The 26,066-nt window shown below is 35.1% G+C and overlaps 1 protein-coding gene across 4 annotated transcripts in view; it reads left to right on the top strand.

Moving 5' to 3' along the window:
- The window catches only part of LOC129393227 (protein GVQW1-like), a 306,742-nt gene that overhangs the window by 268,304 nt on the left and 12,372 nt on the right, over positions 1–26,066 (top strand). For 2 of the 4 annotated variants that reach the window (XM_055093082.1, XM_055093083.1), the window contains one exon: positions 8,792–11,009. The exons of 1 other annotated variant lie outside the window; for it this stretch is intronic. In XM_055093082.1, the coding sequence (XP_054949057.1) occupies positions 8,792–8,928 (137 nt within the window). In that variant the 3' untranslated portion in view covers positions 8,929–11,009. Of the gene's footprint in view, positions 1–8,791; positions 11,010–19,058; positions 24,097–26,066 lie in introns of those variants that run through there. One more of the 4 variants, XR_008619974.2, reaches the window with a different exon arrangement.

A 26,066-nucleotide genomic window follows, 5' to 3' on the forward strand; every position in this document is an offset into this window, starting at 1 on the left:
TTGAATTAGTTTTGCATATGGTGTTATATAAGGGTCTAACTTCATGCTTTTGCATGTTGACATCCTATTTTCCCAACACCATTTATTAAAGACATTGTCTTTTTATCATTGAGTAGTTTTGACTCACTTGTCAAACATCATTTGACCATTGTATTAGTCCATTCTCACACTGCTATAAAGAAATACCTGAGGCTGGGTAATTCATAAGAAAGGAGGTTTAATGAAGAAATATCTGAGGCTGGGTAATTCATTAAAAAGGAGGTTTAGTTGGCTCACAGTTCCACAGGCTGTACAGGAAGCATGATGCTGGCATCTGTTAGGTTTCTGAGGAGTCCTCAAGGAAACTTTCAATCATGGCAGAAAGTGAAAGGAAAGCAGGCATGTCTTACATGGCAGGAGCAGGAAAAAAAAAGTGGGGAGGTGCTACACACTTTTAAACAACCAGATCACAGGAGAACTCAATCACTATGAGGGGACCAGAACCAATGGGGAAATCCACCCCCACGATCCAATCACCACCTACCAGACCCCACCTACAACATTGGAGATTACAATTTGATGTGAGATTTGGGCGGCAACACAGATCCAAACCATATTAACCATATACATATTTATTCCTAGGCTTTCCATTTTCTTTCCTTGGTTTATTTTTCTTTCTTTATGTCAGTACCATGCTGTCTTAATTATGTGGCTTTGTGGTACATTTTTAAAAAGGAAGTGTGACTCCTCCAACTTTGATCTTTTTTTACAAAACTGTTCTGGCTATTTGCACCATAATTACAATAGCACAAGCTACCATTTTTGTCCTCATATTTACCTTTATGTGTAACAAATATGTTTGTTATATTTTTTGTGTAGCTTTGTATTGCTGTCTGACACCGTTTCATTTCAACTTAAAGGATGCCTTTTAGCATTTCCTTTAAAGAGGTCTACTTGTAATGTAATTCTGCAATTTTGGTTCATCTAGGAGAGTCTTTATTTCTTTTTCATTTTCAAAAAACAGTTTTGCTGCATACAGTATTTCAACATGCTGAATATGTTATCCCACTCCCTTATGGTCCATATAGCTTCTGCTGAGAAATGTGCTGATATTTATGGAAGCCCCCTTGTAGATAATGAATTGCTTTTCTCCTGCTGCTGTCAAGATTCTCTCTGTCTCTGACTTTAGACAGTTTGATTATGATGTGTCTATGTGTAGTGCAATGTGGACTTTTTCTAGTTGGAGTTCTTTGAGATTCTTGAACCTATATAGCCTCTTTCCTCAAACCTGGGAAGTTTTTGGCCATTATTTTCTTAAATAAGCTGCCCTCCTCTTTCTCTATTCTTCTTCTGGGACTTTTATAATGTGCATATTAGACTTCTTGAATGTCCGAAAGTCCCTTGGATTCTCTTTGCTGTTCCTCATTTTTTTTTTACCTTAGTAAGTTATTACCAAGTTTTGCTTATTCTTTCTTCAGCCTTATTAAGTCGGCTGTTGAGACCAGCTAATAATTTCTTCAGCGTACTTACGATATTTTCAAATGTGGAATTCCTATTTTATTCTTTTTTATGCTTTCTATCTCTTTGTTGATATTCTCCTTTTGTTCATGCATGTTTTTCTGATTTCATTCAGTTTATTATGTCTTTTAGTTCACTGAATATCTTTATAAGAGTTATTTTAGATTCTTTTTCAGACAGCTCACAGATTGCATTTATTTAGTCTTAATTTCTGGAGTTTTGGGTTTCTTTGATTTGACCATGTTTTCTAGTTTTTTAATATGCCTTGTAACTTTTGCCAGAATTTGGGCATTTAACAAAAACTACCACCTCTCACAATCTTTGTGTAACTGGCTTTAGGCAGAGAAAAGTCTTCGTCAGTTAGCCAGGCTAGAGGTTCTAGGACCTCTCAAACCTTTTCTAATCTCTTGCTGTCATTGATATTGGTCTTTAGAACTGCAGATCTAACATGCAATGGTGCTTGCCTGTTATTCAGCAGGTTCCAAACTTTGCCATTTATCTGTTAGTGCTTTAAGTCAAGCAAGACAGCAATCAGTCCCTAGGGTATCTCCCAGACAAGCCAAAATATTGAACCCACAGTCCACTTCTTTATCTCCGTTCCAAGAGAGGATCTCTGTGTGGAGGGCTTCCTCCCAGTTGCTCTATACTATATCACATCAGAGGAGTTGTATGAATGAGTGCGGCAAGCACCACACATTTTTTACCCCTTTCTCTGGGATCCATTCTTGGTTTTACAATGGCCAAGGTACTCTCACAGAGCTGCTCTAGTTTATATATTGTTGTTAACTAAATGTCTCTGAGGCAGAAAGAGGGTCTATAACTTCTTAGTCTGCCATCTTGCCGATATCACTCAAGTTTTTTTTGTTTTTTGTTTTTGTCTTTTTGAGACGAGAGTCTCACTCTGTTGCTCAGGCTGGAATGCAGTGATGCAATCACGGCTCACTGCAGCCTCAAATTCCTAGGCTCAAGTGAGCCTTCTGCCTCAGCCTCTCAAGTAGCTAGGACTGCAAGTGAGAACCACCAAGACCACCTAATTATTTAACTTTTTTTTGTAGAGACAGCATCCCACCATATTGTCTAGGCTGGTCTCAAACTACGGGGCTCAAGCAATTCTCCTATCTTGGCCTTCCAAAGTGTTGGGATTATAGTCGTGAGCCACCACTCCCAGGCTCAGAAGTTTTTAATTGTAATGAAGTCCAATGTGTTTTTGTTTCTTTCATGTATTATGCCTTTTGTCTTGTATTTTAAAAGTCATCTTCAAACCCAAAGTCATCTGAATTTTCTTCTATATGTTATCTTCTAGGAGTTTGAGTTTTGTATTTTACATTTAGGTCTATGATCTACTTTAAGCTAAATTTTGTGAAGGATGTAGTTTCTGTGTCTAGATTCTTTTGGTTTTTCTTTTGTTTTGTTTCTTTTCCATGTGGATATCAAAGTGTTTTAGCACTATCTGTTAAAAGATCTATATTTTCTCCATTGTATTGTTTTTGTGTCTTTGTCAAGGAACAAAGTCACAAAATTTATTTATTTATTTAAATTTATTTTCATTTATTTATTTTTTATTATTTTTTTTTGACAGAGTCTCACTCTGTCATCCAGGCTGGAGTGCAATGGCATGATCTCGGCTCACTGCGACCTCTCTCTCCCAGGTTCAAGCAATTCTCCTGCCTCAGCCTCCCAGGTAGCTTGGATTACAGGCACTTGCCACCATGCCCAACTGATATTTTTGTAATTTTAGTAGAGACAGAGTTTCACCATGTTGGCCAGGCTGGTCCCGAACTCCTGACCTCAGGTGATCCACCCACCTCTACCTCCCAAAGTGCTGGGATTACAGGCGTGAGCCACTGTGCCCGGCCCACAAAATATATTTATGTAGTTCTATTTCTGGACTGTGTTCTGTTCCATTGATCTGTTTGTCTATCATGTGTTTTTGCAGGATAATTCTTAAAGTTTCTGAAATATTTCTTACATCTAAGTAAATGTATATAGTTCTACAAGATATGCAGTATAAGAAAGTGAACACTAAGTCAGCATTAATGTAAGGGATAGAACATTGTCAATATAGTAAAGCTTCCACACACCCCTTACTGAAGAATATACCTACCTGACTTCCAAGCTTAATTCCAATATTATATTTATCATTCCGTTGCTTTTATTGTAGTTTACCACAAATACATATCTAAAATTAAACATTAAATTGTTGATTTGAATGGTATCATCTTGAAAAGACCCATTGTCTTTTCATTGTTTTACTGTTAGAATCTAGTACAAAGACTGAGAAAGTAGAAATAGCATGGGTTTTATTTGTTTGCTGGTTTATTTTTACTATTACTTGAAATAATACAAAAGAATGTGTTATCATACTGAAATACCCAGCTGCTCTCTAAGGCAACTATAAAGGATTTTCCATTTGACAAATTAGGGCTACAAGGCTGCTTTGAAAAGCTTCTTTGATGTAGTTGTACCCCTGGAATAGTAGACTGAGGATCAGAGTCATTGTATTCCTGATTGTTCCATTGTCACTGACAACGCAATAGTCTACCTTACATTACTGTTTTGGTTTCACTTCAGGGAGAACTACATTTGAGATTTCTTGAAACTTTCCACTTCCAGAATGTTTACATTTTTTACTCCCAACAATCACTGGCATGCTGAATTAATGTTTTAGATAAAACAAAGAAGTCAGCTACTGATAAAGATCCCGTCTCTTCCCTGTGTTCAAATGGCAATTCTTTAATTACTCTATTGCTGTAAAATAGAAAACTTGTGGTATGGGGTATAGGAGAGAGGCCAGCATCATAAGGGCAATAAGATGTGGCCGAACACTCTCCACTTAATTGAAATTTGTTTCCTAAAAATTCCAGAAAATACCTGACAAAGTTTGTATTCATCTTTACGACCTGGAAGAGTAATCTCCAATTTTTCCCTACCTTTGATGGTTGTTGGAATCCTCTAACTATCATGATTTTGTTTTGGTGATTTTTTTTCCATTCTGCTCCAAACCACGGTTTTTGCTGCTGTTAGCTGCACCTCCTGCAAGATCTAGTCTAGACTTGTCTCTCTGCTGAAGGTGTCATTTTTTTTAATCCACTTTTCTAGGGGCTAGCTGTCCTCAGCTTACCAAAGGATTATAAGGTTAACCAAAATCCTAGGCAATGTAGAACAGATAAAGTAAAATCTTTCCTCATCCATCACAAAGTTCATGGCCAACACTCCTATGAAAAAAAAAATAACAGGAGAATAACATAGCAAATTTAATTAACCAAAGTTTGACGTAACATGAGAGCCTTTAGAAATGAGGACCCAGAGAAAATTGTGTATTTTTATGTGAAGTCTGATGAAAGAAGTAAATGGTTGTAAAGAAACATGAACATACAGAAGGGATATGACCTAATGATAATAAACTAGGGGAGAACGCAGCAAGCTTTATGTGTTAGATTCTTCTCTGTGTGACTGTGTGACATTCCTTCCCCCTGTGTACGGAGCAGGACACCTGTCCCATGACGGTCTTTTGACCTACTTACAGAGGACAGCCCTCACAGAGAAAGGTAGAAAAAGTCAGGGAGTGACCTCCAAGTTATCTTATTTCGGGTAGCATAGCCCACACCCTGTCAGTGATAATAAATAAAATAAAGAAGAAAAGCAGGCAATTTGAAGGGCAATAGTCTGGTTTAACAATTATTATTTTAGAATTCAGAAAATGAGCTTTAACATATAGTTGCTATTAATTATGAGCTGTGCCTTCTTAATCAAATGATTTGTTTTATTTACACAGTGGCATAGATAATATTTGCTTCACATGGTCGCTGTTTTATTTTTTTAAGATGATATGATTGAATTCACCGTCTGATCTCCAATGGCCTAAGTGACTATAAGTATTTAAAAATAATTCTTGGGGCCTGACAAAGGTTTTGGAAGGTATGTGGTTAAATTGCAGCTACTGTGAGGTTTTTGACACTATGTTTAAAAATAGTTATATTCTTGTAAAAATAAATGCACATGGAAGTGAACAATGTATACTAAGTAGGAGAAATAAAATATATTAAAAGAATCAGAGAAGTAGTTGTTAAAAAAACAGAATGGATACATTATGGCAAAATTTGCCTCTAGTTTTCAGACAGGTCATTGACATAGGAAATATATTGGATTCTTTATCTTGTCATTTCTGATTAGAAAAAAATTAATATTACAAGTATGTTTGAAGAGATCTGGTGTAGCAATAAATACCCCAAATTCTGGTAAATATAATACCACTTTTATGTTAATGTTATCATTACATTTCATGTACAGCTGCAGTTTCCACTAAAGTCCTCGTTATGCTTCATGTAAATTTCTACACATTTAAAAATATACAGCAATATGTGAATATATGAAAATGTCTTTTACTGTAAGATCAATTTTCTCTTATTTTACAATGGGAGATTTCAATGGAGGAGAAACCCAAATGTCAAAATCCTGAGTTTTTTTAGCTAGGATTTTGACTATTCCAGTGCCTCTAGAAACAAATTTAGTAAGTCATTTTTTTCAGATTCAAAAAAAAGCTTTTGTTTCTCTCACCATAATGGTATCTGTGTAAACTGACTTTGTGTTTTGTCAAAATACTTTATGAGTGTTGCCAAAACATGACCTCCCCTAATAAAGTGACTTATTCTGGTGAAAAGCCTGCTCCTCATGACTTCTTAGTCTCCTCCTTCTGCTCCTTGGAAATCTTATTTTTCACTGGATTTGCCCTTCCTTTCCCTTCCCTCCCCTCCCCTCCCTTCCCTTCTTCCCTTCCCTTCCCTTCCCTTCCCTTCCCTTCCCTTCCTTTCCTTTTTGTTTTTGAGACACGGTCTTACTCTATTGCCCAGGCTAAAGTGCACTGGTGTGATTACTGCTCCCTGCAATATCAACCTGCCAGGCTAAAATGATCCTCCCACTTCAGCCTCCTGAGTAGTTGGGACTGCATGCCCAGCTACTTTTTTTATTATTATTTTTTGTAGAGATGGGGTCTGTGTTGGCCAGGCTGGTCTTGAACACCTGTGGTCTCAAGTGATCCTCCCACCTTGGCCTCCCAAAGTGCTGAGATTACAGGCATGAGCCACCACACTTAGCCTAGATTTGTTTCTTTTTAAATTTATGTGTGTAAAAATAATTTACTACACGCTTAATTTAAATATATTCTTGGGACTACTGTTTTGAAGTTGATTTAATTGAATTTATTATTTCTCTTGAGAAATTTTATCTTCTTACCAAGTGCTTCATGTATCTGTACACACACACACATACACACACACATATATACAAACACACACTATTTATTTGCTTCATACTTCCAGAGAACTAAAGTATGTTTACTCAGGGAAAAACAAAATGATAAAGGGGAACATGCAACTGGATAGTAATTTCTGAAGCAGTCTTTCCCTACTTTATGTATAATAATTGTGAACAAAAAAAAAAAAAAAAAAAAACAGAAAAATGTGAAGTTATCAGTGTATTGCTAGAAACTGAGTAACATTTTCACTAACTGAAAGACAATAAATTGTTATTAAGAAACTCAATTTGTGTGGCATAGGAAAGAGCATGGCCTGGTCTACAAAAGCCAAGATGTTTTAAGACATTTTGTCCCTTCTGCACTCTTTTCCCCATGATCAGAAATGCAAGATCCTTCTAAACAGAAAACACGGTGTATGTATCTCTCCTGCAAGGATGTTCCTCTGTGAGGTGGACAAAGTGCTGTTCTCCTCAAGGATCCTTGAGTACTCTCTATACAAATTCATACAGAGACCATGGAATCCAAAAACAAATAAACCAGAGCAGTGAGAGCTGATGGTGGCATACTGAATGCTGGGAAACACAGACCACATCATTAAAATGTAGCAAAGTAGTAGAGACAGAGTGAGATTTAGATGCTCCAAACTAAGAGTTTCAGCTTTTTATATGTTTAAAATGTATTTAGAAAGCCCAAGAACTAAGCACAAGAGGTAAAAGAGAATCTTTCTTCAAATAGATAGGTGTATTATGAACATTTAAAATACGCTTAGATACAGAAGAAAGGGGTTCATTAATTGGCGAGTTCATCAATCTTCTCTAGATATATAAAGGGAATTTGGCCATCACTTAAGTGAACCATATAGGCAAGGACAATTCATTCATGTGTCAGACGGATAACGTCCAGGTTTATTTTTAATCTTTCAACAATGATTGATGAGTACAACAACAACAAAACATTTTACATATATAAAATTATCTATTTACCAAATATTGATTGTGCTAATGTTTGTTCTTTACCCTGGGATGCCTTTAGGGAAAGAATAGTCAAAAATGTAAAGATAAGAAGATAAGATCAAAAGACAGCCATCAGAGATAGAGTGGATTAAGAAAAGATGACTAAAATATAAATTTTTAAACAGAAATAGAAATAGGATGGTTAGAGAAATAGGATCTTCATTAAAGACAGTAAATAAAAGCTATAGTGTGACCCTCTTCTCAACTGTTTCTTCCAGGTGCCTTTGTGCTCCACTTATTGCTATCATTCTTCCAGACAATTTGTTCACGTGGACAGCTGCACCCCACCTTTCATTTTCAGGGTAAACATTAGTACCACAAATGGCACTTTCTCAAGACCACCAACTCTGGTGCTATTCTCCAGCCAAAATCAATAGGAAAATACTTCCGCTCTTTTGATCAGTGTTTTTTTTTTTGGTTTGTTTGGTTTGGTTTGGTTTGGTTTGAGACAGGGTTTGGCTTTGTTGCCCAGGCTGGAGTACCACGGTGTGATCTCAGCTCATTGCAACCTCTGCCTCCTGGGTTCAAGCAATCCTCCTACCCCAGCTTCCCAAGTAGCTGGGACTACAGTCATGTGCCACCACACTGTCTAATTTTTGGATATTGTAAAGACAACATGTTGCCCAGGCTGGTCTCAAACTCCTGGGCTCAAGCAATCCTCTTAACTCGGCCTCCCAAAGTGTTGGGATTCCAGGTGTAACCAGCATGCCCAGCCAAGTGATCGATGTCTTTAGAGGATTTTATTTTCTTTTTTTCAGCTGAATTTTCAAGGTCTTAGCCTTGTAAGGAAAGTTTTCCTTTTATAATGTAGTCCCTTCTCTAGAGTACATTTGCTCTTTGGGAAGGAAATATTTTGTGTGTTTAATTGTGATAGTGTTCTCTCCTTTAAAAAAGTTGAAATCCTAATACTCCAGAACTTAGAACATGACATTATTTGGAAAAGGGTTGCAGATGTAATTAGTTAAGATGAGTTCACACTGGAGTTGGATAGGTGGTTCTTAATCAATATGACTGGTCTTCTTATTAGAAGAGAAGAGAGACACAGAAGGAAGATGGCCACATGAAGACACAAGGAGGATGCCATGTGACGATGGAGATAGAAATTGGAGTGATGGATCTACAAGCCAAGGACCCGAAGGATTGCCAGCTGTCATCAGAAACTAGAAGACAGCCCTGGAATAGATTCTCCCTCAGAACTCTCCAAAGTAACCAACCTTGCTGACACCTAAATTTCAGACTTACAGTCTCCAGAGGTGTGAAAGATTAAATTTCTGTTTTCTCACACCACCTGGTCTGTGGTACTTTGTCAGAGGAGCCATAGCAAACTGATATAGGATCTAATCTTGCAACAATGACTCCCGGCTGCCAGCAGTCCCAGGTGTTCAGTCCGCACCTTTTTTTCAGATCTTTTTTTTTTTTATCGTAATCTTTTTCCAAGGGATCCAGTTTCTTTTCTTCTAGTCTGTCCCCATCCAGGCACTCTTAACTATGAATAAGATTCAAGCTCTACCCTATAAAAACACACATGTCATTGAAAATCAAGGATTATTTGAGCAATAGTGTCCATATTCTTAAATATTCCATGACAAAAGCTACAATGCCAGGAACACACACATTCCTTCTGTGAAGATACTAAAGAATAAATTATTCAATAATACTCATTAAAGCCTGGTAAGGTAGAATTTATTCAGGACCATTGTGATAGGTATAAGGACCACTTCAATGATATTTTGCAGTGAGAAAGAGAGATTGAGCTCAACTGCAAATAAAACATGGCAAGTGTGAATTCATAGCCCACAAAGGTCAGGGTAGGGGTCAGTGAATAAAAAATTAAAGGTAAGAAGGAATTCTGACTAAACTGACTTATCAGGATTTTTTCTGAAGACAGGCTAGGGTAACTAAATATCATCTGGGAGATAGTGGAAGTTGAGGAAGCTGATCACATATCGAGGGTGATCACACATCAAAGGAAGGGGGTTATTCTTGATAAACTGACTTAGCAGAGTTCTTGCTAAAGCTGGATTTTATAAGAAAGTGCACAGATGGGCCTAGGAAAACATTCAGGAGACTGACTAAAGTTTGGTCAAGCAGAGAATCTTAGCCAAAGACACACTTAACCTCACAGAGCGGTTTAACAGAGACACATCTCTGATAACAGCCATAAGACTTACATGCATTTTTTTTTTTTTAAACAGGGTCTTCCTCTGGGAGATCACAGCTCATTGAAGCCCTGATTGCCCTGGCTCAAGTGATCCTTCCACCTCGGTTATAATAATAACCAATCCTCTCAGAAATGTGAGAATGGTTCCTGCTTTAGCCTCCCAAGTAGCTGGGACTACAGGTGTGTGCCACCATGCCTGGCTAATTTTTTGATTTTTTTTGTAGAGATGAGGTCTCACTGTGTTGCCCAGGCTGATCTAGAATTCCTGGGCTTCAAGCAATCCTCCTGCCTTGGTCTCCCAAAGTACTGGGATTATAGGCATGAGCCACCACAACTGGCCGGACTTACATATATTTTCAAAATATTCATGCATATAATGTGCAAAATATTTTTTATTTTTGTATATTTTCCCTATATATGTTAAAATATTTTTTTATCTTTATGTTGTCTATCATGCCTAGGAAAAAAAAAACTTCAGAAATGTGAGAATTGTTCCTGGTTTAATCTCTGAGGTTTTAACTATTTTTTTCTTTACTTCTAAATTTAGTTTTGAATCAGCATTCAGTTTGCTTAAGTACCCCAAACATTGGGACAGATAACCTTGTACTTTTTCTCCCGAAGTGATGTCTAAACTTGAGAGAATTTTTAAAACTTATGAGTGATTTCTCAAAGAATTTATCTCATTTGAAATTACGGAGATCATGCTGATCCTATAAACCATTAGATCCCATGGAGAAATGTTAGCTATAGGGCTGCAGTGATCAGATTGCTCTAGATGCAACAAATCTTTTCTTTACTAGATCAGTAACCTAACAGGTTTTGTTTCTTTCCTGGCTCTGTTTTAGCCCTGTCTCTTTTTCTACCTCATATCATCCATTCTCCAGAAGCTAATATTACTCATCATTTTCATCACAAGTTCATGCACTCAGGCATGGAAACCCAATAATATATTCTGATACCTACATATAACTTACATAATAAAATGCAACATTATATTTAAAAACTAGTCTTCTGTTTTAAAAATTGCTGTGTGTATGTTGAAGAATCTTGTTTACCATGTTAAAGAGTTTGAATTTTGTCTTGAAAGTGCTGAATACTTATTAAAGGGTTTTGTGATAGAAAATAAAAAATACTATACTTCTAGTTTTGAAAGACTGAGGCTAATGGTGACAAGTAAAGAACATGAATTAGAGAGGTGATTCTAGCTCCTAGATATAAATAATCATGGTGACTTTCAAAGTAACAAATGTACTAGACAAAGTTAAACAGGTAAGAAAGGATTTATTCGAGACTACTACAATAGGGAGAGAGACTAAGGTCAACTAAGTAGAAGCAAAAGGTGAGAAGGTTTTGAAGCACTTGGTTGATCCAGTGAAAAAGAAGTTATGGTGAAGATTAATCAATGGGATGTTTTGAGCATATTGAGTCGTTCCTGAGTTTGCAAATGCTTTTCCTTGTGATTAGGCCATCTGTGTTAGCAAATCAGCATACCCACAGAAATTAGGCTACTACTCTCCTATAGAGAATGGAGGATAGAAGTGTTATCTTCTTCATGTTTACATTTCAAAGAGATGGTTCCCAGCCCTTTGAGACAGACATTTTCTGGGTTGTGAACTGGAAAGAGGCTATTTACAGCCATTTCAAAGGAACAGAAAAAGAGTATACAATTGGCAAGTTTTCTACAGTAAATGCTCTAAGCAAAGGGGGATCAGGAGCCTAAAGGTAGAAGAAGCCTGTTTAAAATGTGTCAAACTGAGGAAAACATTGATTCCATGTTGGTTAGTAGTCATTAATCTTTAATATATTCTTGGAACTGTGTTATTTAATAATCTCATTAAATATTTAGAACAATTTTGTAAAAAAAAGATATTTATCTCCATTTTACAGAAAAATAAAATCTTGTAAGGGTAAAGTCACTTGCACAAGGTCGTCCAACTGGTAAAGAGCAGTTTATGATTTTTTTTGAGACAGGGTCTTGCTCTCTCATTCAGGCTGGAGTGAAGTGGTACATTCATAACTTGCTGCAACCTCGATCTCCTGAGTTCAAGCAATCCTCCCGCTTCAGCCTCTTGAGTAGCTATACAGGTGCACACCACCATGCCCAGCTAATTTTTTTTAAAAAATGTTGTAAAGCTGGAATCTCACTATGTTGCCTAGGCTGGTTGTGAACTCCTGGGTTCAAGCGATCCTTCTGCCTCAGCCTCCCAAAGTGCTGGGATTACAGGTGTGAGCCACCATGCCCAATCACAGTTGTGATTTCTATCCAGGTTCATCCGTCCATCTGAAGCTCATACTCTCATCATTAAATTACCATGTCTAGAGACATGGGGACTGCTGTGTATTTTATTGCTGGATGTAAGTTGAGAAAAATAAATTTTGAGGTTGTGGCAGTGAGGATGACAAGGTAAGAACATATTTCAGGGCTATTTGGTAGTTAGAGTAGAGAGGTCTTTGTGATTATCTATGTGTACCAGATGAAAGCTACATTAAATATTAGATTTCTGGATTTTAAAAATGAATTAAATGATGGTAACTTTCGCAAAGATGGAAAAGACAGGATGAGTTGTCTGGAAAACTAAAGTAAGTTTGGTTCGGGAGAAGTGAATTCAGCTGTGATAATTAGGTAAAAAAAGAATAAGGGATGAAAAAGTAGTATAGATTGTATAGTCACTGACATACAAGTTGAAGCCATTGGGGTAGAAGCAACTGCTCAGGAATAGTGAGTAGTGAGAAGAGGAAAGAATAGAAAAGAGTGTTTTGGTCAGGAACAAGAAATGCTTGAATTAGTCAGGTTAGCCATGATGAGCTGTATTGTCAACTATAGCAACTGCCATTGGTTTCAGAAAATTAGAGATAATCACATTTCCAATTGTGCTAAAGGCAAAGTCTTCTAATATGAAGGTGTTTTATCAGATTACAAAGCACACCTATATTTACTCATGACAGCCTAAGATTCCTTATTCCTTATCTCATTTAATGGGAATGAAGACCCAAGGCTCAAGGGAAAACTATTTTTATGCTTAGATTCAATGAAGAGTGAACAGTTATCTAAAAATGAAACTGGTAAAAGACCGAAGGGAAACTCAGCAAGGCCAATCTGTTTAGATTTTTCTTGGCCTCTCTCTGTGCAGCATTTTCTCCTTCTGGGTGTGATGCAGGACCCTTTCCAGGATGGGAGTCTTATGACCTACCATCGAGCAAGATAGGCAGAGGCTTTCTGTAAGGCCAACTCTTACATAGAAAGTCAGGGAAAGTTTCAATAATATTTTCATGTCTTATGGCTGATTTTGGAGGGAAATTGGTTCTAATTTCTATGATCCACCTTGGGGAAGAAGAATTCTCATTTCAAAAACAGCAAGGATTGAAAGAGACATGAAAATGTTAATAACTTTAGAAATATTAATTTTGCTCCTTGTAATTTTCTCTAGTACAATAGTACAATAGACAAAAGAAAAATAACACACAGAGATAGCTACCACATAATTGTGTAAAACAAAAAATAATTATATTTAGAGACAGATATTAGTTTTTGTTTAGATATAATAAATATAATTATTTTTTTTTGTTTTTGTTTGTGTGTACACACACACACACACACACACATATATGTATTTTCCAAGAATAATTTGGTAAATAATGACTCATACATGTTATAAAATATTATGTCATCAAGAAATTTTTATACTTGTAAACCAAAAATAAAATCTTAAGCCCCTCTAACAGACTGAAGGGACACCTTCTGGGTCAAGGAGACCTCAGAGAAACCAGAAAAACTGAATTCCCAGTCACAGTGGGAGGGAGGCTAGATATACCTTATTATACCTGCTCCCTTTTGGAGTTTAGGCACAACTGACCAAAGTTAACATTAAAATAAGGATCATAAGACTGACAAAACAGACTCTGTGGCAAGAAGATACAAAATTCCAACCTGATTCTGATATAGCATCACATGACAGATAGCATGCCCTCAAGGAAATCAAAATATTTTACCCCAAAATATACTTCTTTGACACATTTTTAAATGGCCCTGCAAAGCCATCTTTTATGGGGGAAATTTGTATCTGTAAAGAATCTCCATTAATGCATGCAGTCAGGACTTTCCTGGGTCTAGGCTAGATTAACTGAGTTTGATGTTTTTTAAGGTCCCAAAAGAGACATATGAGACTTTAAATGTCTAATCTCTCTGAAAGCTGTTACCTGGATGCTTCATTTAAATAACAAGAACCTTGGTCTCTCAACCCCCACTTAATGCTTAACTCAAGCATTTTTTTTCTACTGAATTCAAGTCTTTCAGCAAAGCTTAATTCTTTCAACCAATTGCCAAAAAGAAATTCTTTGAATCCTCCTGTAACCTGTAAGCCAGCCACTGCCCCGGCAACCACCACTTCAAGGCATCCCACCTCTTTAGGCTGAGCCAAAGTATACCTTTCATGTATTGATTTATGATTTTTAACTACAGTTCCTCTCTCCCTAAAATGTATAAAACCAGCCTGTAACCTGACCACCTCTGACACTCCTTCTCAGGACTTTTTGAGACTGTTTTCTGGACCATGGTCACTCATACTGGCTCAGAATAAACCTCTTTAAATATTTTATATAATTTGTTTTTTCAACATAATATTATATATTATTTATTCTTCCCACAAAAAATCAAAAGATGAGTCACTGGATTAATAGAAAAACTTAGAATAAATGCAGCAAGCAAGAGGTAGGTATTCAGAATGTATGAATAATTTTTTTAAAAAATTTTAAGAAGTCAAATCCAAGAGAAAATGAGTAGATAAAATTATAGGCAAATTACATACACACACAGAAACACATACAAAGAAACTTTATTGGCAAATCAAACAAACAAAAAACCTCAATCTCCTTAGTAGCAAATGAAATGGAAAAACAAAGTTTTACCAAAGATTTGGAAGTATCAAATTTTGGTGAGAATGTCAGAAATTAAAATGGTCTTAGTGGGAATAAATAAAATTAAATCATTTGGAAAGTTATCTGTATATTCTGTAAGAAATGTCAGTTCCAATAGTATTTTATCTGCTGTAATAACAATGGCAACCAACTCTCAGTGGCCTGAAATAATAATGTATGTTGTATTCATTTCACAGTGCCATGAGAAGTAGAGGGGAGTTGGGAGCTTTGCTCCATGTGTCATTCATAGGGACAAGGATCCTTTCATCCAGTAGTCCTACCATCCCTGAGTCATCCATGTAACCAGCTACATTTGGCTAGTAGATGAGAAATGAAAACGAGAACATCAATGATTCCTTTAGATGTTTTAGGGTCCTGCTAGGAAGAGAATCTATCACTTCCATGGAGATGCTATTGGTCACAAGTAAATGACCTGATTCCACATAAGGGAAGACTATATAATGTGGCCTAGTTTTACACTGAGGAGAAAAACAAAATGAGTTACTGTGTACTTCTAGAGAAAATCACATGCATGTAGCAAAGACATATAAGAACTCTATTACAGCATTGTTTATAATTTAAAAGAAAAAGGAAAAAGGAAAAAGAACTATGTCCATGAACAGAAGGAATGAAAAATTTGTGATTTAGTCACTAATGGAATATTGTATAAATTTTCAAATAAATAAACTAAAAATGTACAAGCCAATTTGTCTTTCAAAAACATAAGGCATGTAAGAAAATAATATTACAAAAGCATAAGTAGAGCCTTATAACATTTGTGTAAATCAAAAAAGCACAATTAAACTCTATGTGTATGTCCTAAATGGATGTTCAAAAAGTATAAAAGTATGGATGGGAAAAATACACACAGAAATTGTGAGATGGGAAGAGAATGATTCGGAAAGTTTAAAAAGAATATTTGTACTGATATTTTACAATTGATAATGGGAAATTCTATTAATTCTGACCAAACATGAGTCTAAAGGTGATCATTAAAAAAACTCAGGGCTGGGCACGGTGGCTCACGCCTGTAATCCCAGCACTTTGGGAGGCCGAGGCGGGTGGATCTCAAGGTCAGGAGATCGAGACTAGCTAACACAGTGAAACCCCATCTCTACTAAAAATACAAAAAATAAGCCGAGCGTGGTGGCAGGCACCTGTAGTCCCAGCTACTGGGGAGGCTGAGGCAGGAGAATGGCGTGAACCCGGGAGGCGGAGCTTGCAGTGAGCCGAGATCGCGCCACTGCACTCCAGCCTGGGCGACAGAGCAAGACTCCGTCTCAAAAAAAAACAAAAAAACAAAAAAAAAAACTCAGTAGGAAATATATAAAGGAACTTTGCCAAGCATCACACAGATACCAAGATAATGAGGAACAATGAGACCAAGCTCTGGGATGATAAAAAATTAAAGAGATGATGAAAACTGAGAGAACTGAGGCCACTACTCAGAGCCACTTTTGCTTCTAAAGCTGAGCTGCACTTCTGGCAACATGGGAGGTCAAAGACACAAAAGTCAGAACCCAGAGCCTGCCAAGCGAGGAACCCTGGTGAACACCTACTGCAATGAGCTGCACACTAGCAGCGAGGATGAACTAGATGAACTCCTCGTGAAATACAGTTGCACATTAGGTTATCTATATCATATCAACTATAAATTCCTACAATTCGGCAGTCTCATTGCTAGCATACCTGGACACCTGGCAGAAATAAATACCTTCACTGGAGGAAGATGTAATTATCAGAGAGCTCAAATTATTTCTGCAAATAATATTTCATAGTAACGTTCACTGAAAATTAAAGTTTCTCTGGGCACATATGGAGACAAGCCATTATGAGCAAGAAAAAGATCGAAACAACAGACAATTCATACTGAGTCAATTTATCAAAATTATGAGACAGACTTTAACAATACTAGGTTTATCTTCTTCAAGGAAATTAGAGCCAACCCTGAAAATTTTAGGAGAGAAAAGGAGACAGAAATATGTCTTTGAAAAAGAACTAAATATAACTTTTAGAACTAAACAGTGCACAGTACAATTAAGAGCTCAAGAGATGGGTGGGTTAAATCAGAAGTTAAAAAACGATGATTTCTGAGCTAAATGAAGCCAAATACCTGTTTTTTTGTATGGCATGTGAGCTAAGAATGGTTTTTACATTTTAAAATGTTTACATCTTAAATGGTTATATGAGTATCTAAACGGTATCTTTTATTTTACCCCTTGGCTTGCAAAATCTAAAATAAATACTACCTGGACCCTTAAGACAAAGTTTGTCAGTTCCGGGGTTAAACAATGAATTATCTCCAGGTTTATCTAATTAAGGCTTAGAATTTTAAAAGATATTTTATAGGCCTAAAGTTCAAAAGTAACTCTCTGAAATTAATATAGGAGGAATGAAAAAATAGAGTATGAAGGATAAAGGTCAGAAATACAAGCGACACTCGAGGCAGGTGGCGGGGACTGTAAATGACTGGTAAATATTTCACTGAAGTTCCAGAAGAATAGGAGAGAATAGATATTGAAAATAATTACAGCTGAAAACTTAACACAGCTCACAAATGACAGCAATCCCCAAATCAAACAAAAGTCCAACAAATTCAAATTCAGCGAAATAAGAAGAAATCCACACCTAGACACGATGTAGTAGAACTTCATTAAAAACTCCATAAAACCAAAGAGAAAAGAGAAAATTTGCAATGTTGGAAGAGGGAAAAATTAATAATTTTCCCTTCAATATATGTGTAAAAAGTGGCAATTGACTTTGAAATGCAAAAAAGGTAATGTTATGGACTGAATTGTGTTCACTGCCCCCACATTTATATGTTGAAATCTTGACCTCCAATATCACTATATTTTGAAACAGATCCTTTAAAAAGACAATTAAGGTTAAATGAGGTTATAAAAATGAGGCCCTAATGCAATAGGACTGGTGTTCTTATAGGAAGAGAAAGTGACACCAGAGATTCACTCCACCCTCGTGGTACCATGTCCACACAGAAGAAAGACAATAAAAGGAAACAGCAAAAAGGTGGCCATTGAGAAGCCAGGAAGAAAGGCTTTACCAGAAACCAGCCCTGATGGGTTGGACAACCTTTATCTTGTATATCTATCATCCAGAACTGTGAGAAAATTAATTCTGTTGTTCAAGCTACCCAGTCTATGACATTTTGTAATGGCAATCCTAGGAGACTAATATAGTGACCAAAAAAGTAGAAAAATTAGTTAATAAATTGAGAAAAAAAAAATCCAGGCCATACATCTATCAACAGAAAAACTATCCATCAAAGGTAAAGACAGAAATATAGATTTATTTTTCACTAGGAGATCTATACTAAAGGGGATTTTAAATGATAATACAGCAGAGAAGGTAAGCCAACCAACAACAACAAAAAATGCTCCCCTCTATAGAAAGAGCTGTGGCCAGGATGCACTCTACAAATCAGAGGCTGTATTCCCCAGCCCTCCTCCGTTTAGACAGGATGAAATGACAAAACATAAACAATATGAAATGTGGACAGAAATTATGCATATCAAGATTGCTAAGTATATGAATGATTTCTGAAATCTCTATGTCTCTTCTTTGGTGACTTTTAGGCTATATTTTGAAGATGCAATTCTGACAATTTGAAAGGAGTCTGGATCCCTGAGTCAACTGTAGGAGTCTTGATTTATATATCCTGATGTTTGGAGTCTCCCAGGATAGTCATGAAATCAGGAGGATGTTCATATTTACATAAACAAAAAATAAAATTACATTCTGTCGAGAACAGAATTTGGGATTATTTGCCACATCATTAAACCTATGCTGCCTAATTAAGTTTTTGATTGAGCAAAAAAATAATAATTTTTAATGGAAGATAAAAAATGCAGGAAGAAAGGTTAACAATGGAAGTAATAAGAATAAAAAAGCAGAATCCTATAGAAATAAAGAAAAGAAACAATAAGGACTTTTCTTTCAAAATATTTTTAAAATTGAAAAGCTCTGAAAAAGATAATCAAGAAAAAAAGAGAGAAAACACCAATTATAAATGCGAAGAAGGAAAATGTGACTATCTCTTTTGGATATTTGACCCTGCAAACCTCATGTTGAAATGTGATTTCCTATGTAGGAGGTGGCACCTAATGGGAAGGGTTTGGGTCATGGGGGTGGTTCCTTCATGAATGGCTTGGTAACCTCCTTACAGTAATGGATGAGTTCTTGTTCTTTTAATTCCTGACAGAACTGGTTGTTGAAAAGATGCTGCCACCTCCCCACAACCTTGCTTCCACTCTCACTATGTGATCTCTGCACACCAGCTCCCCTTCTCCTTTTACCATGAATGGAAGCAGTGGGAAGCCCTTACCAGAAGCTGAGCAGATACTGGTGCCATGTTTCTTGTACAGCCTGCAGAACTATAAGCCAAATAAACTGTATTCAAAAAAATAAATTACTCAATCTCAGTTATTTCTTTATAGCAACAGACTAAGACAATCACTATAGATCTACAGATGTAATAAGAGAATTGGGTTGTGAATTTACAAGTTTCAAAGAATACACAAAAAATTACTGGGACTAATATTAATAAGAATTTGGCAAGATGGCAAGATACAATGTCAATATAAAAAATAAATTTTATACCGATGTATAGCAATAAATAATCACAAAATAAAGTTTAAAAATACTACATACAACAGCCTAAAAGACATCAGATACCCAGAAATAAATTTAGCAAAAAACTGTGCAAATTATCTATACTAAAAACTATGTAAAGGAGCTTTGAGAAATTAAGGAAGACCTAACCAATATTGCTGAACAAGTTTTTAAAACACCTTTAAAAATCAAGGTTTTATAGATTAGAAGACTCAAAAATGTTTAAATGTCGATATTTCTCTATTTCATCTAAAGAATCAATGCAATGTGAACAAGAACTCAATTGGGATATGTTGTAGAAACTGAAAAGCTCAGTCTAAAATTTGTTTAGAAGTACAAAGGACCTATAAGAGCCAATAAAATCTTTAACTAAAGAACAAGAAGAAGGTTTATTACTGCTCAATTTCAAAAATTACTATAAAGCTATAATAACTAACAGTATATGATATAGATAAAGATCAACAAGTATATCCATCAGAAAAGAGAGTGCAGAAATAGACCCAAACATACATGTTCACTTGATTTTTGACCAATGTGTTCTCTTTTAATTTAAAAGAGAATGTTGTTAGAGCAGCTGATATCTATATGTAAGAGTATGAACTTTAAACTCTAACTCACCAAAAGTAATTCACGTTATACATAAAATTAATATAATATTATCCAGAATCCTAAATGTGAAAGCTAAATTTTAAGCATCTTGAAGAAAAAACATACTGCAATATCTATGACTTCTGTCCAAAATTTCTTAAAACCAAGAAGACACTCTATTTTTTAAACAAAGATAAATTAGATTTTATCAAAATTAAAATTTTCTTCTGACCAAAACTAGTTTTAAGAAAGTAAAGAGTCATGTCACACACATGGAGAAAATAGTAGCAATACATAATCCTACATGGGGTTTATTTCCATAATATATGAAGAAACAATTTCAATTTAATGTTAAAAAGACCATCAACCCAATAAATCAAATACTTCACAAACAAACATAGGAATGACTCTTCATAATATGAAAGTTATTAGCTTTTAGGGTAACACAAATTAGAAGCACAGTAGAATAGTACTATATTCACCAGAAAAGCTATAATAAGCAGACTGACAGTATCAGATATTGGCAAGAATACAGAGCCTAGGGCACTTTTGTACATGGCTAGTGGGAGCACAAAATGCACAATCAATTTAGAAAACTATTTGGCAGTTTCAAAGAAAGTTAAATACTCATTACCCTGTGATCCAAAAATTCCACTTCTATATAATCAATAAAAACCCTAGGAGATAGGTCTTAACACTATAGTATAGAGTAAAATCAATGGGGGAAAACCTCTGAGATTTATATGATATAATAAAAAAGGAAAATAACATATGAATTGGAGTCACAAAGGAGAGTAGAAAAAGAATGGAAAAGAAGCAATATTGGCAGAGATAATGAAAGATAATTTTCCAAGTCTGATGAAAGTTATTCAAACACAAATTCAGTAAGTACTCTTAACCTATAATAGAATACATTGAAACATTTACCCCATGCACATCATGGTAAAATTGTTTCAAACCATCCAGTGAGAATAGTCTTACTTTTAAACAAACCAAAATGAAATAGACCGTTGACTTCTCAACAGGAGACAAATAGATGACATCCTCAGATTTCCAAAATAAAATAATTTCAACCTAGATCCTGTACCTAACCAAATATCTCTCCTAAAAAATGGCTTTTGAACAAATCTCAAGGGGATCGAATAGGTTTGCAAATAACTACATGGTCTTCTAGAACAATGTTTAACATTCTTTAAAGAAATGCCAAAAAGCAAAGCACTAGTCAATGTAAAATTTACAATGTTTGGTATCTAATCAAACATTACTAATTATACAAGAAGCAATAAATTTTGGCTTACAATGTGGAAAATAATAGAAGTAGGATCCAGAAATAAAAGAGAGAAAATAAAATTTGCAGACAATAACATTAAACATGTTTTCACAAATATGTGCAATATGCACAAAGATTAAAAGAAAAACATGAATATAATTAAAAATGGAAGATATAAAAAAACAGAATTTCTAGATATTAAAAAGTCCAATTATTCTCATCCAATAACATTTTTATTGGATGAGAATAAAGCAGATTAGAGACCCCAGATGAAAATAAAAGTGTACTTAAAAACATAGGATTGTAAATTTTTCAAAATGAAGACAGGACAAAGAGGACTGCAAAATAATTAAGTAGGGCCTTGGGAATCTATAGGAGCATAACAGGCAGTCTTATGTTGGTGACTGGAATCCCAGTACAAGAGGGATAGGAATACAGAAAAGCTACACATACAATGTAAAACGTTACAACAATATATTTCCTTTTGAAAAAAATGGCAAAAAACTTTCCAAAGTTGATAGAAACTGTAATGTAACAGATCTCAGAAGCTCAACAAACTCCAATCCAACTAGCTACAAGCACACATACACTCAGAGCCCACTTCATAACACTGCATACACAAGTGGCTGAACACTAACTACAGAGACAAAATCTCAAAAGAAAAAAAAGACATAATATGTACAGACAAATTTAAAAAAACTTGAACAGATTTTTGCATCACAAAAAAGTCACTGTTTAACGGAATGGCATGTTTAAAGTGCTGAAAAGTCAAAAATATATATACACCCTATGAAAATGTCCTTCGAGAAAGGTAAAGCAAAGACCTTTTTGGACAACAAAAAGCTGAAAGAATTCATCACAAGCATGTCTGTATTACAAGAAATGTTAAAGGGCATTCATGAGGAAAAAGAGAAATAATTCCAGTCAGAAACTTGGATATAACCCCAAAAAAGAAAAAGACCCAGAAACGGTAAATAAATGAGTAAATACATCAGCTATGTTAAAATTCCTTTAAAAAGTAACTTATAATGTAAAGCAAAAATCATTATAATGTGTTAGATGAATTAAAACATGAAAGAAAAATAAATGATAACAGTAGCACAAAGAATATCAGGGTAGCAAAATGAATATGGTATTGTAAGGTTCTTACATTGTAGTTTTAGAAGGTTATTTGAAGATAAACTGTGCTAAGTACACATACATATTTTAAACACTACGCAAATATTGAGATATCTAATAAGTCAACAAAGAGGATAAAATAAGACCCCAAAAATAATTTATTAAAATAAACCATGAAGGAAAGCAAAATGACATTTAAAAAGATACAATAAAGAAATTTTATAATAGATTTAAACTCAAAGGTATTAATTTTATATTTAATGTAAATGGTAAAAAAAAACTAATTAAATGACAGATATTGGCAATGTGACTAAAACATAAAAACTAACCATATTCTATGTATAAGAAATAGGCTTTAAATATCAAGGCTCAGATAGGATAAAAGTAAATGGATGGAAGAATGAGTAACATGCACATACTAATCATAAGAAACTTGAAGTTACTATATTACTATCAAAGTAGATTACAGAGCAAGAATCATCATTCCAGGGATAAAAAGAGTTATTTCATCAGACAAAGGGTCAAGAGATAAAATTGCTAAATGCCCATTTTAAAACTCAAAGAAAAAAAGAGCTTTAAAATACATGAGGCAAAAACCTGATTGAACTAAAAGGAGAAATAGACAAATCCACAATTATAGCTGAAGATTTCAACCCTCCTTTCTCAGTAATTGATAGAAGTAGTCCGAAAAATAATAGAGAAATAGAAGACTCTAGCACATTGATATTATTAAGACATGCCCAAAAAAGCAAAATACACATTCTTTTCAGTTGTATGTGGAACATTCACCAAGGTAGGCCACAAGCTAAGATCTAAAATTAGTCTTAATTAATTTCAAAAAAATTTATTTTACAGGGGATATTTTCTGACCACTACAGAATTAAATTAGAAGTAAATTACAGAGATATCTGAAAAAGCCACAAATAATTGGAAATTAAGCAAAACACCCCTATATAATCATGGTTCAAATAAAAAATCTCACATTTGAACTGAACAAAAATGTAAGTATAATGTATCAATATTTGTGTAACTTACAGTAAGTAGTTGAGAAAATGTCATATTGGCAAAATGACAATAGAACGATGTTACAGAAGACAGTCTAGTTATATAGACTATATATAGTTGCTTAATTTTTGAAAAAGTTGTCATGGTAATCCAATGAGAAAGAGCTAATACTTTTCTAGAAGTAGTATTACAACATCTGAGTATGCATATGAAAACAAATGAGCTTTATCTCATGGTATATACAACATTTAATTCTAAATGGATCAAAGGTCAAAATGTAAAATCTTCTAAATATGAAAATTCTAAAACTTCCTAAAGAAAATACACGAGGGAAATTTCTGTGACTTTGGAGTAGACAAAAGATTTCTTAGGGCACAAAAGGCATGACACACGAAAGAAAAATACTGATAAATTGCACTTCATCAAAGTTAAAACATCTGGTCTTCAAAAGACTCCTTAGAAAATGTCCAGTTTACAATAATTTGTTAAGTTTTAATCTTATGTTTTATATACTCGTGTATATGTATTATATATCTAAAAACTAGAGTTTAATAATGGGTAATTTATATTTTACCTTCAATAGTTATTTAATATTCATCTGAAGTGAAAGTTATAAAAATATCGAGTGTTAATTCTGTATCTTTGACATGTTTATGTTTACATTATTACTAATCTGTCTGTTATTCTTGAAATTTTCCACTATTAAAATGTATATAAATATCATGTAGCAAGATAACAAATTCCATGGAATATTATTCATTAAGAAACATGGTATTTAAAGTTATGTTTATACTGTTATTACTAGCTGCATAAAAAAGATATTAAAAGATCTAATAATTAAAATGCTATCAGTATATTTTTTTCATGTTGGTACAAAACTGGGTATTTTTTTCCTTGAAAAGTTGTGTTAATTGTTTTCAACTGTAGTGCATGTTACTAGTATACATTACATTTGATATTATTCAGAAAAATAATCTAATGAACATCATAATTATGATATTTCTACTTTATTCAAGGTAGTTGTCCACCTTTAAGAGAAAGAGCCCTTTTGCATTTTAAAGATCGTTGTCTTAGTGTTCGGAAATCATGGCCTTTCTCTGAGGCCTAGACAGACAAGAAACTCCTGTTTGCATAGGAAGACTCAAGCTAAGGCATCACTCTTATCAGCAGATTTGTGTGATGATAACAGTTGATTAATTCCGTGTTTGCTGGTGGCACAGTGTGGGTGTCATTAAACTATTTTTATGCTTCATGCATATGGCTTTAAATCAACAATTAGTGATCCTCATATTTATATTTGAGTGGCAGGTTGTCATTTGTTTTTAATATTATTCTCATATTCTTTTTTATTAAAGAAGCGTCAACTCATAAAATATAAAGGTGAATAAAATCTACCTAAAATTTTCATTAACATATTCGTGAAGGATTCCAGAGTTAGAGAAAACATCAGCTAAAAAGAAAGGCTATAATGAAACAAAAATAAGGATGCCCATACATTCAAATATGAATATGTTAATTACTACAAAGCACAGTTTTTGGTTACAAAATGATACCTAAAAACTTGTCTAAGAGGAAAATTTCATCTAACATGATACAAGATTTTTCACATACCAGCTATTGAGCAGCCACTGTGGCAGGAGTTGTGCAGGGTATGTGGACATTCAGAAAGGGAAGAGACATGGGCCTTCCCTCAGAACACACCGACTGGTACACCTGCATTCTTTGTAGTCTGTGATGGGCTCCCACTGAAAATATCAAATGCAAGATCAAGTAGGTTGTGTCTCTTTTCCAAAATGAAATTAAACTCAGCCAAACTTAGCTTCAGGAGCACACTGATGTGAGCTGTGTTTAGTTTTCTGGACTCAAATGAAATCCAACTCAGCCCAGCTTAGCTTTGGGAGCACACTGATGTGAGCTGTGTTTAGCTTTCTGAGCTCATACAGACAGAACCCCAATGTCATGTGTCTTTGCTTGAAATCCACAGGCTCTCTGAGCAACAACCAGGGCTGACACCTGTTACCAAAACCAGTTTATTGTATTCATTGAAAAATCCTGTAATCTTTGAGACAATGGGGCTCTCTAAAAAGAAGCGTGGTAAAGGATGAAATCAGAGTCCTTTGCATTAAGCTATTAATTAAAAATAAACAAGGACATTGCCCTTCTGGGAAGATAGAGTAGACATACTTCCCCTGTTCCTTCCACTAAATAACAAACAAAACAAACATAAAGAGGACTCAGAAATATGAAGAGAGAAGGCAGACTGGCTAGGGTAGAGCCTTGGAACCCTTTAGCTCACAATATGATGGTGAGCTACCTGGGCATTTTTCCTTTCTTTCCTTCTTTCTTCTTCTTCTTCTTGTTTTTTTTTGTTTGTTTGTTTTTGTTTTTGTTGTTTTTTTTTACAGACAGAGTCTGGCTCTGTCACCCAGGCTGGAGTACAGTGGTAAGATCACAGTTCACTGCAGCCTCAACCTCCTGGGCTCAGGCAATTGTCCTGCCTCAGCTCCCTGAGTAGCTAGGATTACAGGCATGTGCCACCATGCCTGGCTAATATTTTTATTTTGGGGAAGGGCTGGGGTCTCACTATGTTGCACAGGCTGGTCTCAAACCCCTGAG

Source organism: Pan paniscus, chromosome 8, assembly GCF_029289425.2.
Source record: "Pan paniscus chromosome 8, NHGRI_mPanPan1-v2.0_pri, whole genome shotgun sequence".
In the NCBI taxonomy this organism is placed as follows: domain Eukaryota; kingdom Metazoa; phylum Chordata; class Mammalia; order Primates; family Hominidae; genus Pan; species Pan paniscus.